The sequence below is a fragment of the Pristiophorus japonicus genome, chromosome 17, assembly GCF_044704955.1.
Source record: "Pristiophorus japonicus isolate sPriJap1 chromosome 17, sPriJap1.hap1, whole genome shotgun sequence".
Lineage (NCBI taxonomy): Eukaryota > Metazoa > Chordata > Chondrichthyes > Pristiophoridae > Pristiophorus > Pristiophorus japonicus.
The window spans coordinates 76,102,222-76,116,252 of NC_091993.1; the positions used below are offsets into that span (position 1 = coordinate 76,102,222).

The 14,031-nt window shown below is 45.2% G+C and overlaps 1 protein-coding gene across 4 annotated transcripts in view; it reads right to left on the reverse strand.

Moving 5' to 3' along the window:
* Positions 1-261: 261 nt before the first annotated feature.
* Positions 262-14,031, reverse strand: part of ap4b1 (adaptor related protein complex 4 subunit beta 1) — a 95,406-nt gene continuing 81,636 nt past the window's right edge. For all 4 annotated transcript variants that reach the window (XM_070858857.1, XM_070858858.1, XM_070858856.1 and 1 more), the window contains 7 exons: positions 12,795-12,942; positions 11,526-12,022; positions 8,818-8,901; positions 8,636-8,739; positions 8,003-8,210; positions 5,713-5,991; positions 262-4,272 (listed from right to left, as the gene is read on the reverse strand). In XM_070858857.1, coding sequence (XP_070714958.1) covers positions 3,857-4,272; positions 5,713-5,991; positions 8,003-8,210; positions 8,636-8,739; positions 8,818-8,901; positions 11,526-12,022; positions 12,795-12,942 — 1,736 coding nt within the window. In that variant the 3' untranslated portion in view covers positions 262-3,856. The remainder of the gene's footprint in view (positions 4,273-5,712; positions 5,992-8,002; positions 8,211-8,635; positions 8,740-8,817; positions 8,902-11,525; positions 12,023-12,794; positions 12,943-14,031) is intronic.

Below are 14,031 nucleotides of genomic sequence, written 5' to 3' on the forward strand. Positions count from 1 at the left end.
GTACTTACCTGATGGCCCCGGACCGATGATGACTCACTCCTGGGCCTGCAGGTGTATACCTGCAGAATGGCTCACGTATCCAAGGGGCGCAGGCGGTTCACAAGCGTCCCTGGGATCACGTGGGTCTGTCCAACCAATCAAAAAAGGGGATTCCTATTATGCTTACGGGGATTCCATTTATGCACGGAATCTCCATAAGCATAATAGGAATCCCCTAAAAAATTAATTTTCACAACACTGAAATAAAAATAAAATTACATGTTCAAAATTAATACACAATTTAATTAAATATTTAACAACAATTTTGAAAAATGTAAACATTTTTAAATTTTAAAATAAACTAATTTTAAAGGTTTTTGAATGTTTAAATGATTAATATTTTATTTTAATATTTATTTAAACCCATATGCTGGGAAACAAAGGCCTACACCTGCTTTTACCAGCGCAAGAGTTTGGTGGGCATTCGGTGGGCAAATAGCTCTCCGCCAGTGAATGTCCGTTTCCTGAGCACGAGGGTGATCGGTCAAGCTGAAACTTGACAGATCGCAAGTTCCGTGTTTTCGTGCATGTGGAAACCCGGAACTTGTGGGGCACTTCTGCAGTCATCGGCCCTGGAAAATCTGGGCCATTAGTTACACTTGGTTACTTGATACAACTCTCTAATGCCATCTGTTGGTAGCAAATGTTCTCTCGCTGTGCTTCTACTGTAAGTTAGCAGCACCAGTCACAATCCAGACATCACACTGATGCAAACCAAAATTAAACAGCTGTGTTCTTCTAACCTGCAGTCTGCGACAGACAAGCACATTCCAATCTGCAAGAATCCGTGACCAAACAACAATTTAACATTGTTTCTTTAAGCAGTAATGCTTTTCCCTACAAAAGGAGCGCAGTAATCTCCTGGTTCTCAGTTCTGAGGAAAGGTCGCATACCCAAAAGCCTTTAATGACCATCGGACGTCCCAAAGTACTTTACAGCCATTGAAGTACTTTTGAAGTGTAGTCGCTGTTGTAATGTACGTGTGGCAGCCAATTTGCACACAGCAAGCTCCCACAAACAGTAATGTGATAATGACCAGATCATCTGTTTTAGTGACGTTGATTGAGGGATAAATATTGGCCAGGACACCAGGGATAACTCCCCTACGATTATAGTGCCATGGGATCTTTTATGCCTATCCGAGAGCACGGACGGGGCCTCAGTTTAACATCTCATCCGAAAGTGGCACCTCGGACAGTGCGGCATTCCTTCAGCACTGCACTGTCAGCCTAGATTTTTGTGCTCAAATCCCTGGAGTGGTTTTGAATACACAACCTTTTGACTCAGACGAGAGTGCAACCCACTGCTGACACGAAGCATTAAGTTGTCTTTACATGTTGACAGATCTGCTGCGGATTTCCTGTTTCTATTTCACATTCCCAGCAAAGGATGCTTTGCCCAGTGTTATGATCTTGATGGCTTATGTTGGACTGTTGAAGTTTGATTGTGCAGTTTCTCAGTTAATTGCAAAGTTTAATTGGATGTCAGGGCAGGTCACTTGTTCTCCTTTTAACCAGTGACTGGTGCAAACCAAAGGGGATGGGAAACTAGAGGGGTATGGAACATGTTTATTTAAATAAGCTCTTCCTGTGGTCTGTTCCTTCCTGCTTCTACAATTTAAAAAAACAAAGTGCACGCAAATCTCACAATGTGCTTACTGAGGCATTGAGCAAATCACTTCTTTTTAGACTAGTAACTTTCCACCCTCAACTGAAAAACACATGCGGCAAGGCACACACAAAGAGCACTGTTCCTTTATGTAAATAACAGTATCTGAAAGATCACACACACATCTTTTGAGGAAAATCCTATATAAACTTTGGGTGAAAGGAATTCTGCATTCCTCAAAGTTGCTCAGAGTGCAGAATCATGTTTATATAAAATGGTTCCTGGGATTGTACCTGGATACAAGAACATGCTTCAAATATGCTCTTGGCACAGTATCAAATGGACTGGCTCTTAAAGCTTCTTCTGCGGGACAATTTCGCCCCCCAGATGGTCAAGAGTGCCATTTGAGACAAGTTCGCAAGTCAACGACCCAGGAGTGCTGATGGAGACATCGAAATCTGCCTTGGGTGTAGACTTCACTGGGTGCCTCTGATGATGAAAAGTGCCAGTGGCCTATGAAGCCAAGTGGCTCCTGGTTGACTGGACAGACATTGGATTTGCAGTCTAGGCTCTGGCCGAGCCTGCCGGTACCACAGGTCCACCCTTCAGTCTGCCGGTACACCCAGCAAATGCATTTGCAGTACTGTTGTCTGTACAACTTTCCACATCAGAGAGGTCAGCAATCAGATTAACTAGGTCACAATCCAATGAAATTGCCGTTATTACAGAACTGCTTCCATTGGAAAAGACTCCACAATGCAAGTGGCACAGGACTCCACAGCTGGCAGTACTGTAGATATATACAAAATGCACATGTTTATATACAGGGTGCAAAGTCAATATGATTTCCATCTATACATCTGAAATCTGATCAAATTAAAATGCAGAGATTAGCCACAATGAACAAACTCCAGCTCCTATGCAAGAAATCTGATCTACCAGCAAACACCGCTAGCTCAGTATTGACCAAACTGGGAATAATCCCCATTGGGCTGGAGGAGGGGAAACCTCAAATATGGTTCTGTGCAATAAATGTAGCTAAAAAGCTGGTTCTCAATACCCCTCACATAAAGCTGCGATTCAGAAGCTCTGTGTTACCATTCTCCATGCGTTATCTTACACAGAGAGTGTTGGGATGGCAACTGTGAAAGACATCACAGCGGAGTCCAATCCTAACACCCAAAGCCTTTCCAGCAAGGGTTGCAGGATGGCAATCAGGGGCAGGCATGACTTTTCCCTCCCCACTCCAGGAGCAACGAGTTGAGTTGTTGTCCGCCTACATCAGAAACTGAGCATCAAACCTGGAATATCCCTGATCTGTGCGGCCCACAATGAGCAATGCATTTAGCCACAAAGCCATCCAAGGAGCTACCGAAGAAGCTTAATGTACATCTGCGTAACTTAATTAAGCTCTATTGTCAGCTTAACTCATTGGTAGCACTCTCCTCTCCAAGTCTGAAGGTCAAGGGTGCAAGCCCCCAAACAGAGCCTAGATTGACACTCCAGTACAGTACTGAGGGAGTGCTGCATTGATGTTGCCATATTTCGGATGAGATGTTAAACAGTCTGCCTGTTTAGGTAGGTCCCATGATACTGTTCAAAGAGCTGGTGAGTTCTCCTGGTACCCTGGCCAACATTTATCCACCAAGACAGATTAACTAGCCACACATCCCATTTGCTGTTTGTGGGACCTTGATGGGACAAATTGGATGCCTTGTTTTCCTTTATAAAAACAGTGACTGCAATTAAACGTAGTGCATTGGAACACCAAGTGCAAAGCTTATAAAATGCAAGTTATCTCTTTTACACTCCCTGCTTATGTAGATTTGCAATAAGCAATTTTAGATTAAATTCAAATTAGCTTCCAAGAAACATGTGTTTTTTTTTTGCCTTGGCTGCATTTGCACAACTGGAGTTTCAAGAATGGAGTCCATTTAGAATTTCAAATGAAATGTTTACTGGCCTCACTATCAATGCACCTGAAATTGCTAAAATAAAATACTTGGGTGGGTTTATAAATTGCTTCACAACATCGAAACATCTCAAAACAGCTTCAAACGAGGACTTTGGGAGTCCAGTCACTTACATCGACAAACACAGCCACTACTTTGCTCCACCAACTTCTAACGATGAGATAAAAAGGTGGAACTTGGTTTAATCTCTGAAGAGTGTGTTCTTTTCTTGCGGCTACTGAAGTGTATCCAAGGTCTTAACCTTCAGACTCGCCCAAGGTCTGGATCACAGACTTAACAACAGCTATGAAACAGTTGAGCAGCCCCTCGCTGCTATTCTCCTGTTTAACGGTAACTTGCACGTCCCTCTTGCTGGTTTCAATTAACAGTTCGGTTAGAAACAGTGACCCAGTCTCATTCCTGGCAAACATGTAAGCCTTCCAGGGCTGCGCTCCTGCTCGGCTGATCGCAACGGGGTGGATGTGAACAAACTGAAAGGCAGACTGGATGGCGTCGGGGCGTGGATCTCTGTGCCAGTCCAGAGTCACAACTTTAGCAGCTTCCAGTCGGACCCAGTGCTCCTCAAACTGCTCCGGTGACAGGTGAGCACTGGTCTCCAAACTGACCGATCCAGAGTCCAGGACCATCTCTTCACTTTGCTCTGGGTTGGAGTCTTTGCAGAAAGAGAGCACAGAAAGTGTTACACAAGGCACTTTTTACAAAAAGCCAACACAGCTGAACACATAAACTAATGTGAAGCAAAACACATTATAGGATACGAATTGCCCTCTCCTGAAGGCAGCGCCTTATGCCGACATACCAAACGTTTTAGGAGTCCTTTGATATCTCGCCAAAGTAGACATTCTCTATGCGTGAGCCTGGACAGCAAGTGTCAGAAGGGTGGCATCACAGCCAAGCCCCATCCTCACCTGATGTCCATATACAAGCACTTTTCCAATAGAAACTGCAGGATAGAGATCACCACTTTATTTGCCCTCTTAGGCCAATTTCTAGCATCCCAAATGTTGCCCAACTGAGACCAGCTAACTCAGCATAGGCCAATTAAATCAGGGACCTTCTGGTCTATACAGCTTAATACCACATGAATACAGCCTCTCCCCACTGGGGGGCAGCAGAACATTTAAAGCATTGTGAAGTAAGGCACATTTTCTTACTGTAAATATCACCTGTTAAATAGGCTATGCTAAAATGCAGCAAGATGCATTAAAAGGTAATCAGTGCCTTCGGATCAACACATCAGACAGCCGTGCCATACTTCTACATACATGAACTGCACAAATGCAATACTTCAGGCAGGAAATACGAAATTGAAGCCATGCGACATCTGCACAAGAACTGTAGGCAAAACTAAAACTACACCTGCTCCACAAGTGTTTGCCAGAGCGAAGCGATCGTAAAAGGCCTCCTCCAGAAACTTGTGTTCAGGAGCACAGGCTAAAGTACATTCATTCATCAACCCCTTGGACAATCACTTGCTACATATTGGCCTCGGTGTAGCAGACCAGCACGGATTCAGAGCTCTGTAAAGGTTAATGCTGATTTCGAGCAACATATCTTTCACTTATACTGGGTTTATGCTGGCGACAGAGAATAACTAAGTGGGCTTGTCTGGCGAGATTCCTCTTACTGGTTTATTTGTTGTGACAGTAAATGTATTGCCAAACTGATTTCAAATGCCATAGTGCAGCACTTTTTAAAAAAAAAATGAAAATGTATTTTTGAAGACAGTAGTGCAATAATGTTAACAACTTACATTTACAGACAACCCCTCGAGTGAACAATATCTCAAAGCACTTTACAAGAGGGAAGTTCAGTTCCGAGCAGGAGACAGTGGGTGGACTGAAAGCAGAGTCCAAGAGATCGACCTTTAAGAGCTTTTGATGGCAGGTGGTAGGAGGGAGATCCGAAGGGCAGTTCACTGCGAGTGGAGGAGCTGCTGCTGATGGCGGAATCAGCATCAGTCCAATGTTGGAAATGGACAGGCAGATGGAAAACAAAACTACTCCAATGCATGGATGCCATGCTATAATATTTGAAAAGGATTGGCAAAGCAGTGATATGTTTAGGCCTGAACAAGACCGTGTTGACTCACCCGTCTCATCCGACTTTACTGCTGATACCTGTAGCATTTCTAAGGAGTTCCCTTTCTGAGCTGTTAAGCAACCCCAATGTTCTCTGCCATAGATTGGTATCAATGTGTTAAAGTCTTTTGCCCAGGCACTGACTGCCTCATTGGCTTGACCACTTATCACGCCCAAGGATGGATCAGATCTCGGTCCGCAGACTACTCGCTTGGCCTCTTCAACTCCTTGCTGAAGCAGCCGATAGTACAGCAGCCCTCGATCACGCACGGCCATGTCCAGCTCCTCCTCTGTCAATAAATCAACAAATGTCTGCGTTGAGAATAGCAGCAAGTGACACAATTAATCTTAGAAAGCCCACGGTTGATTAGTACATGTACTGGAATTGAACTATAAATCTAATGAAGTCTTAGACTGGTCTGTGCTGAAAACAGCTGACCCAAAGCATGCAGTGAAAATGTACACATGTGGAAGTCTGGCAAGAAGAAATCAGGATCAGCTACGATATCCCTTGTCATTAATTGCTGTCAATGTTCGCACAGAAATGGCCACCAATTGCTGGAAAATAGCTCAGTCATGTAAAGCCCAAGGTTCATTCGAGTTTATCCAGCAAGTAGCCGATACACAAAGACCAGAAAGATCCCACATTTAATTCCCACTGTGAAGAGTTCTCTGATGTCAAAGCAGTGATGGAGGTGCAACAATTCACCTCCGGATTACGGAGGGCAAAAACGCCAGCCAGGAAGTACGTCTTGCACGAGAACAGGACCAGGCTTGGCTGTGCAGCTCCTATGTTTGAACAGGCCATCAACACCCACATGAATAACCGTCCTTTGGACAAAGAACTGGAGGGTGACCAGTACCGGTTGGACCAAAGACATGAGCAATGGCTTCTGGAGGGAAAAGGAGAAAATTGCCCAGGGCAAGGTGGGGTGGGGGTGGGGGGGTGGGGAGAAAACAAAGTTTGGAAAGCGACAAAATGTCAACAGGGACCAATTAAGATCGAGGAAATCACAGCCTGAAATTCCTAGGAACCGAGAGTAGATTCTCAACAACATTCCAACACATCAGGAAAAGTTCAGGGATAAAAATAATGTCTAGAGGAACACTTCCATGGTACTCCACCCAATGCCTATTTAAGAATTACATGATCATGAAAATATTCATTACCATTGAAGGAATAACCTTCCAGCTCCCATGTAGCCTGGCCATTTGGGGTTTCTTCCTCTCTAGGCCAGACCAGCCAGTGAGCATGCAGCCTACCCGACTGATGGGTGGTTTTTCTGGTCTCGGATGCTTCCATGGTCTCCCAGGCTGAGCCAAAGTTGCAAATCTGGTCAATGTGCATGGAGCCTTTGATTGGCCAGGGTAACTGTTCTCCGTTGGTGATGTGACTAAAACAGGTCAGGGGGAAGGAGACTTGAAATTCACTGTTTTTAAATCACAGAATGATAGAAGTTTGGAACTCTCTTCCGCAAATGGCAACTGATGTTAATCAATTGTTAATTTTTAAATCAGAGATTGATAGATTTTTGTTGACCAAATGTATTAAGGGATATGGATATATAGAGTTAGGTTGCAGATCAGCCATGATCTAATTGAATGGCGGAACAGGCTCGAGGGGCTAATTGGCCCACTCCTATGTTAAATAAGTGGTAATGAAGATTTCTAGAGCTATGTACTTGTTTCTCCGACAGCGAGGGGAGTGTGAACACAACTGCTTTCCTTAAGCTTTTCAGCCCTTTTAACTTTGGCTTGAAATCACAAAAAAAGGCAACCGACTCATTATTTCATCCTTTGCCTCATGGCCGGTTGCTGCCTTTGCACATCTCAAAATATATTTCCAAAATAAACAATGTCCACGCTGACCAATTAAGAACTTGCAAACTATGTGAAGCCTCCCATCTACAGAACTCCCAGCGACTTCTCTGCATCAAATATCTCAAACTTTCTAAACGGTACCTTCCCTTTCTCCCCCCCAGTACATGTCCCAGAACAATTGTGTCCCAAAGAGACATGGCTGCAAGTAACAAGACACCAATTTGCGACAGTAATCCGACACTCATGGGATAATGAAGTGGGATAACTGCAGAGTTACGCACCTATGGGTATTTCTGGCTGCAATTATCTACAACATCTTTGACAGCCCCCTGCTAGGCTCACACATTGAAGAATGGCCATGGGACCAAAAACCAAGCACAAGTCAGGAAGGGAGAAAATAGTCATTCCTCCCCCATCCCCTCCCACAAAACACTGAGCGAATGCCAATGATAGGGGCTTGGTCATTAGCACGATCCATACCGATAACGTAATACAGCAGTCTGCCCAGCACGTCTTGACATTCAGCCGGGCGGCTCAGGAACAGGCGCACCATCGCTGTCAACAGCTCCAGCTTCACTGCCGCAGAGGTCTCCATTTTCACATTATCCACAAGCTCCTCCAAGACATAGGGAGCATTGGGAATGTGCTCTCCGTGCATACCCAGGAGCCAGATTAGAGCTTGCTTCCCCTGGATGGTGGAGGGGGCAGGAGGAAGAAAGAGGAAGTTCATTAGTTTAGAACAGAATCATTCCCGGAAACATTTTTAATCCTGTATGGACTTGTGTGCAAATACGATTCATTTTGTGAGCCCATACAGTGAGCGTTGACAGGCTATTCGATCATGGGGATATCATAGCTGAGCTTATCTGACATCCACATAGATTACAAGAGGCTATTGGAAAGGGAACAGCAGTGGGAACCCTGGCTCATTGTTTCCCTCCCCCACACCCACTCAGCCTGGGGACAACACGACTAAATGAAATGACCTGGCTGAGATTGGCTAAGGTTTTGAACCAGAGACCTTCCAGGTCTGCATGGGGTTCAGTACCGAGGCACAAGGTGAATGCCTACGCAGGTCATCACACGACTTAAACCTCATCGCCAGTAACCTACCTCGGTGTCTTGGATGCTCTCCTCGCAGCCTGGCAGTGCCTGACACACAGTCACTGTACACTGGGGACACAGCCATACAAGGTCGCGAAATGTTTGAATGACAGCTGAAGACAGAGAGGGGGAGACAGTTTAGTTTAATACTAATAAACACGAGCAAATGGCTGATGGCTGGAGTGCTGTACCTGAAGTAATATGTTCCTGCTTGAGGCCCAGCAGCCCTGTCAAAATAACCACACACTTTTCGCTGTACATCCGTGCAATTCGACCTAGGAAACACAACACAATTAAAGAAAAAATGCAGCGATCCTTCACAGAAGCTATACTTTCCATAATAGTTTCTGTTACACAGCAACCCAAAAGCACTAGTTACAGCATTTGTGCCACCTGTATGAAGTTCTCCTTTAGTCGGCAGAATAAGGGCTAAAATAAACGATCTCGGTCAATGGCTCAGCTGGTTATGGCAGTGAATAGCTGAGCTGTAAGTAGGAGGCTCCAGCTTTGATCCCCGTCTATGCCCAGGAGCATCCACAGGGCTGCCAAAACTGGCTTAAGCGTCCATAAATCAGAGAGGGGTGGATAAAGCAAAGCCAGGGATCCTGGTCCAGTGACCCTTGTTGGAAGTGACGGTGCAGACACTGGGTAAATGTTGGGAAGGTAAAGGACTGGGGTCAGTGGTGATGCACCTGCCAGTTGATACTTTCTACTGAGGCTCACATTAGTACAGCCCACCTGCACAGGGTACCAGAGGGTGATGCCACAAGCAATCAGCACCCTTAGATGAGGGATAGGGCAGAACATTGGAAGGGAGAGAGAGAGAAAATAAGACATGCCTCGTGAGCTCCAATACATTAATAGAGAAGGGAGCCCAGTGTGGTTACTGCACGTGTTATGGTACTAAGCTTAGTAGACCAAGGATGGGGGAAGGACTAATCAATTGTACAGTGCTACATCCAGTTCCTGTCCATGAGAAATGAGACAGTCAAGCAGTGCAAAGGAGAGCCATGAGGCTGATTGTTAGTGTTCCTCAGAGCTGTGGGGAAAGACTGGAGAATTAGGCTTTTCAGCCTAAAGAGATGGCTGAGAGATGATCTTGTAGATGTTTATTAAAAGGTAGTTAACAGCATGGAAAAAGCAAATATTTTAGTTAAATTACAGGAGTAGGACAGGGGAAATCACAGGTTCAAACCAGCAATGGTAAGTTTAGGACCGATGTCAGCAAATTCTTTAGCGTGCTCATCACATGGAACGGACTCCCAGATAGAGTAGTGGAAGCAAAAACCTGGAATCATTTGAGAAGCAATTGGATACTGCAATGAGGAAAAATGTAGGCTCCTTCGCGATTGATGGGCCAATTGAATTTCCTCAACTGCTTCCAGAGCTTTAAAACATTTCCCTAAATCCATGGTGCAACTCAGAGACCTCATTATCAAATTAACAAATTTCAGTCAAAAAAAAACTTCAGAATGTAACAAGTTAGCAGACATACAAGGATTATAAATCACGGCACTATATTTACAATACAGCGGCAGTACCAGACCCCAGTGGGTAGCACTGCTGTAGAGTGTGACTATACGTAGCTCAACAGCACCACCAACAGGAATTTACTGGTATAAATTGAGACGGAGGTCCTGACAGAAATGGAATCAAACAGTGGTCGGAGAACGAGATTTCTCCGGCAATTGAGCAAAAAGGGACGTCTTTGGCCTGGGAATGCGTGAGTGATGACTGTGACCATTTGCGAACTCACTGGGTGCAGTGGCACAGGCCTGCAATCCAATGCTGGGAGGCTGAGGTTGCAGGATTGCTCAGGGTCAGGACTTCTGGGCTGCAGCTGTCTGCACTATCGACAGGACGTTTCAGACTACCAGACTGTTGCAACCTAGGTGTCATACTTGACCCTGAAATGAGCTTCTGGCCACATATCCATGACATAACTAAAATCGCCTAGTTCCACCTCCGTAACATTGGCCATCTCCGCCCCTGCCTGAGCTCATCTGCTGCTGAAACCCTCATCCATGCCTTTGTAAACACTAGACGTGACTATTCCAACGCCACCTGGCTGGCCTCCCACATTCTACCTTATATAAACTTGAGCTCATCCAAAACTTGGCAGCCTGTGTCCTAACTCGCACCAAGTCCCATGCTAGTTGATCTACATTGCTTAACCGGTTCAGCAACGCCTCGCTTTCAAAATTCTCAACCTGGTTTACAAATTCCCTCCATGGCCTTGCCTCTCCCTATCTCTAATCTCCTTCAGCCTCACTACCCCACAAGATGTCTATTGTTCCTCAAATTCTGGCCTCTTGAACATCCTTGATTATAACTGCTCAACCATCGGTGGCCATGCCTTCAGCTGCTTGGGCTGTAAGCTCTGGAACTCGCCCCCTAAACCTCTCCGCCTCTCTTTCCTCCTTTAAGACGCTCCTTAAAACCTACCTCTTTGACCAAGCTTTTGATCATCTGCTGGAGTTTCTTTATGTGGCTCGGTGTCAAAAGTATTTGTTTTATCTCATCTTAAAACACTGCTGTAAAGCACCTTGGGACGTTTTACTACGTTAAAGGCGCTATATAAATAAAAGTTATTGTTTCCCAGAAGAACCTAGGGCCACTAGGTCTGCTAAAGGATGAGTGAACCAGTCCAGATTAGAAACAGAGCAGGTCAAGGCCGCCCCACACCACTGCTGTTCAGTGCACCATGAAAAGATGCTGGTCAATACAGTGGGACTCAGCTTTTTCCCCATTCTTAGCTTAACAAAAAAATACATAGTGCAGCCTTCAGATGAACTGGTGTGTATTTTACCTCAGTATATATTAGCGGTAATAGCTGAATGTTTTGTTAGGTAACTATCCAGGACCGAGTTGAACATGCAAAATGGATGGTTTCTTTCACCTATATTTAAAATGGCCATCTGAGCCAGCTCCACAGAAATGTCGGTACAGTAGGTCTGAAGCTCCTCAAGTATCTGCTGGACATTCTCATCGTTCACCAGGTCCCGCAGGATCTCCATCTTCTGGTATTTGATGTAATTCGGTTCAGAGTACGTGCAGAAGAACTTCTTGTAGTGGCCACTGAAGTGTCCAGGCAAGCTACGGAGGATCTCCCGCGCATGGCACAGGCCCAGGAAACACAGCTCGTGGCATTCAGAGGTGCAGATAGTCAGCAACGGCCCTTTAACCCGTTCCAGAACGTCCACCTGCACATTGGGGAAATCTTCGGCCAGGAGGAGGAAAAGTTTGGTGGTCGCCATGACAACACTGGGTTGATTGCTCTTGAGACAGCCATCGAGTATGTTCAGAATCGCGAACACTTCGTCTTCAGCTCGGGTCTTGTAGCGAACCAGGAAAGCCAGCACTTCACTCTGCCCCCAATAATCCAAGTCTTTCATTCTAAATAAATAAAGAAAGCGAAGTAAAATGCTGCAATAAAAATGATCCATCCCTCAGTATCATATTCCATTTCCCACTCATCCCACAATCCCGAAACATTGCCTTCTTGCCCGAAAGCATGAACTTCTGCTGGAGCAGGTCTTACAGACAAGCCACTCTTCAGTACTTCACCCAAAGTTATCTAAATAATGAGTGCTGGCAAGCTATTTGGCCATAGGTGGCATTACAGGCGAGCCTAATCTTGTCCTCCTGCACATGCCCTTTCCAGCAGCAGTCGCTTGATGGCAATCTGGATTAGAAACCTTCTGCCCAGAAAGGTCAACTAGGTTAGGCAGTCAGGGTGCCCACTCCTGATAACTACCCAGTGAATCGCGCTGGATAGTATGGATGATCAGGTTCTGCTATATGCCCCCGCCGCCACCCCACCCCGCGGTTTCAATGCTTTGGCTCAGACATGAAGAATGGGCACGTGAGCAAAGCAATAGAGGGTAACCAGTGCAGCATAAAACCTGTGCCTTCATTACAGGACAGATAATGGGATGGGAAAACAAGTCACCTCCCAATCACCTTAGAAAGTAGCCCGTAAATCGACACCAGGACCTGTGAAGCAATTCTGAAGCTCTTCTTTTCCACCATTTTGACAGATAAAATCTAGTGCATTGCTCCAGAAAGAGAATACCGGACAGCACTAAGGCTAGCAAAACATTTTATTTGCAGGTGCATTCTCACACGTAACATTTAAATCATGTCAATTCAGCAGAATGTAACCAACCTGTTTAAAAGGTGATGCGCTATTGGCTTGTTGATGACCACACCCCCTTCATGTTTCAGGATTTCCTCCAATGCTCTCAAGCAGTTCACCATAACAATGGGGTCCAAGTCCCGCAGCATAGCGTACAGCTCATTTACCACTGCCCCGTCTGTGGGAATTAACACACACATTACAGAACAATCCCAAATCTTTTAACTCTTCAGACTTTTATGACTCCTAACAAACAACTAACTTAGCAAGAAATGATGCTATGGTTAAAACCAGGCTGTGAATGGGATTCCTCTTTCTCTCTGACTGCTTCCACCCTCCTATTTCGAAGACCCCCCACACTCTCTCTCCCATTATTGAGGAGTAATGAACCTGAGTTAGTCAATAATCCAACGGTATAAACACCTACCTAACAGTGACAATATGACAGAACTTTACTAGGTTGGAGGGGGACAAGGGTGAGTCACAAACCAAGGTTTTAAATTTAGGTAATGACTTGAGGACGAGGCAGAAATTGACCACAGTAGACTGGGCTGAACTGTTAGTGAACAACATGCATTTGAAACACATTTATCCCAGTAAAACAGCACAAGGCACCTCAGAGGAGCGTTATAATACAAATTCTGACACCGGAGCCACACAAGCAGATGACGAGGTAGGATTTAAGGAGCGTCTTAAAGGAGGAATGAGATGGAGAGGTTTAGAGAGGGAATTCCAGGGCTTAGGGCATTGGCAGCTGAAGGCACAGCCACCGATGGTGGAGTGATTAAAATCAGGAATGCTCAAGAGGCCAGAATTGGAGGACGCAGATATCTCGAAGGGTTGCAAGGTTGGAGGAGATTACAGAGATAGGGGGGGGGGGCGAGACCAAGGGAGAGATTTGAAAACAAGGATGAGAATTTTAAAATCGAGGCATTGCTTTACCAGGATCCAATGAGTGAGCAGAACTTGGCGCGGGTTTTGGATAATCTCAAGTTTACAGAGGGTGGAACAAAAGAGGCTGGCCAGGAGCGCATTGGAATAGTCAAGCCTAGAGGTAACAAAGGCATGGATGAAGGTTTCAGTAGATGAGCTGAGGCAGGGGGTGGAGACAGGCGATGTTACGGAGGTGGAAATAGGCAATCTTAATTATGGCACCTATATGTGACCAAAAGCTCATCTCAAAACTAAGGATGAACAGTGGGAGTTGTTCAAAAAGTATTTGGTAGAATATAAGTCCTGTACATACCCCTAAATGGCAAGAGCTGTG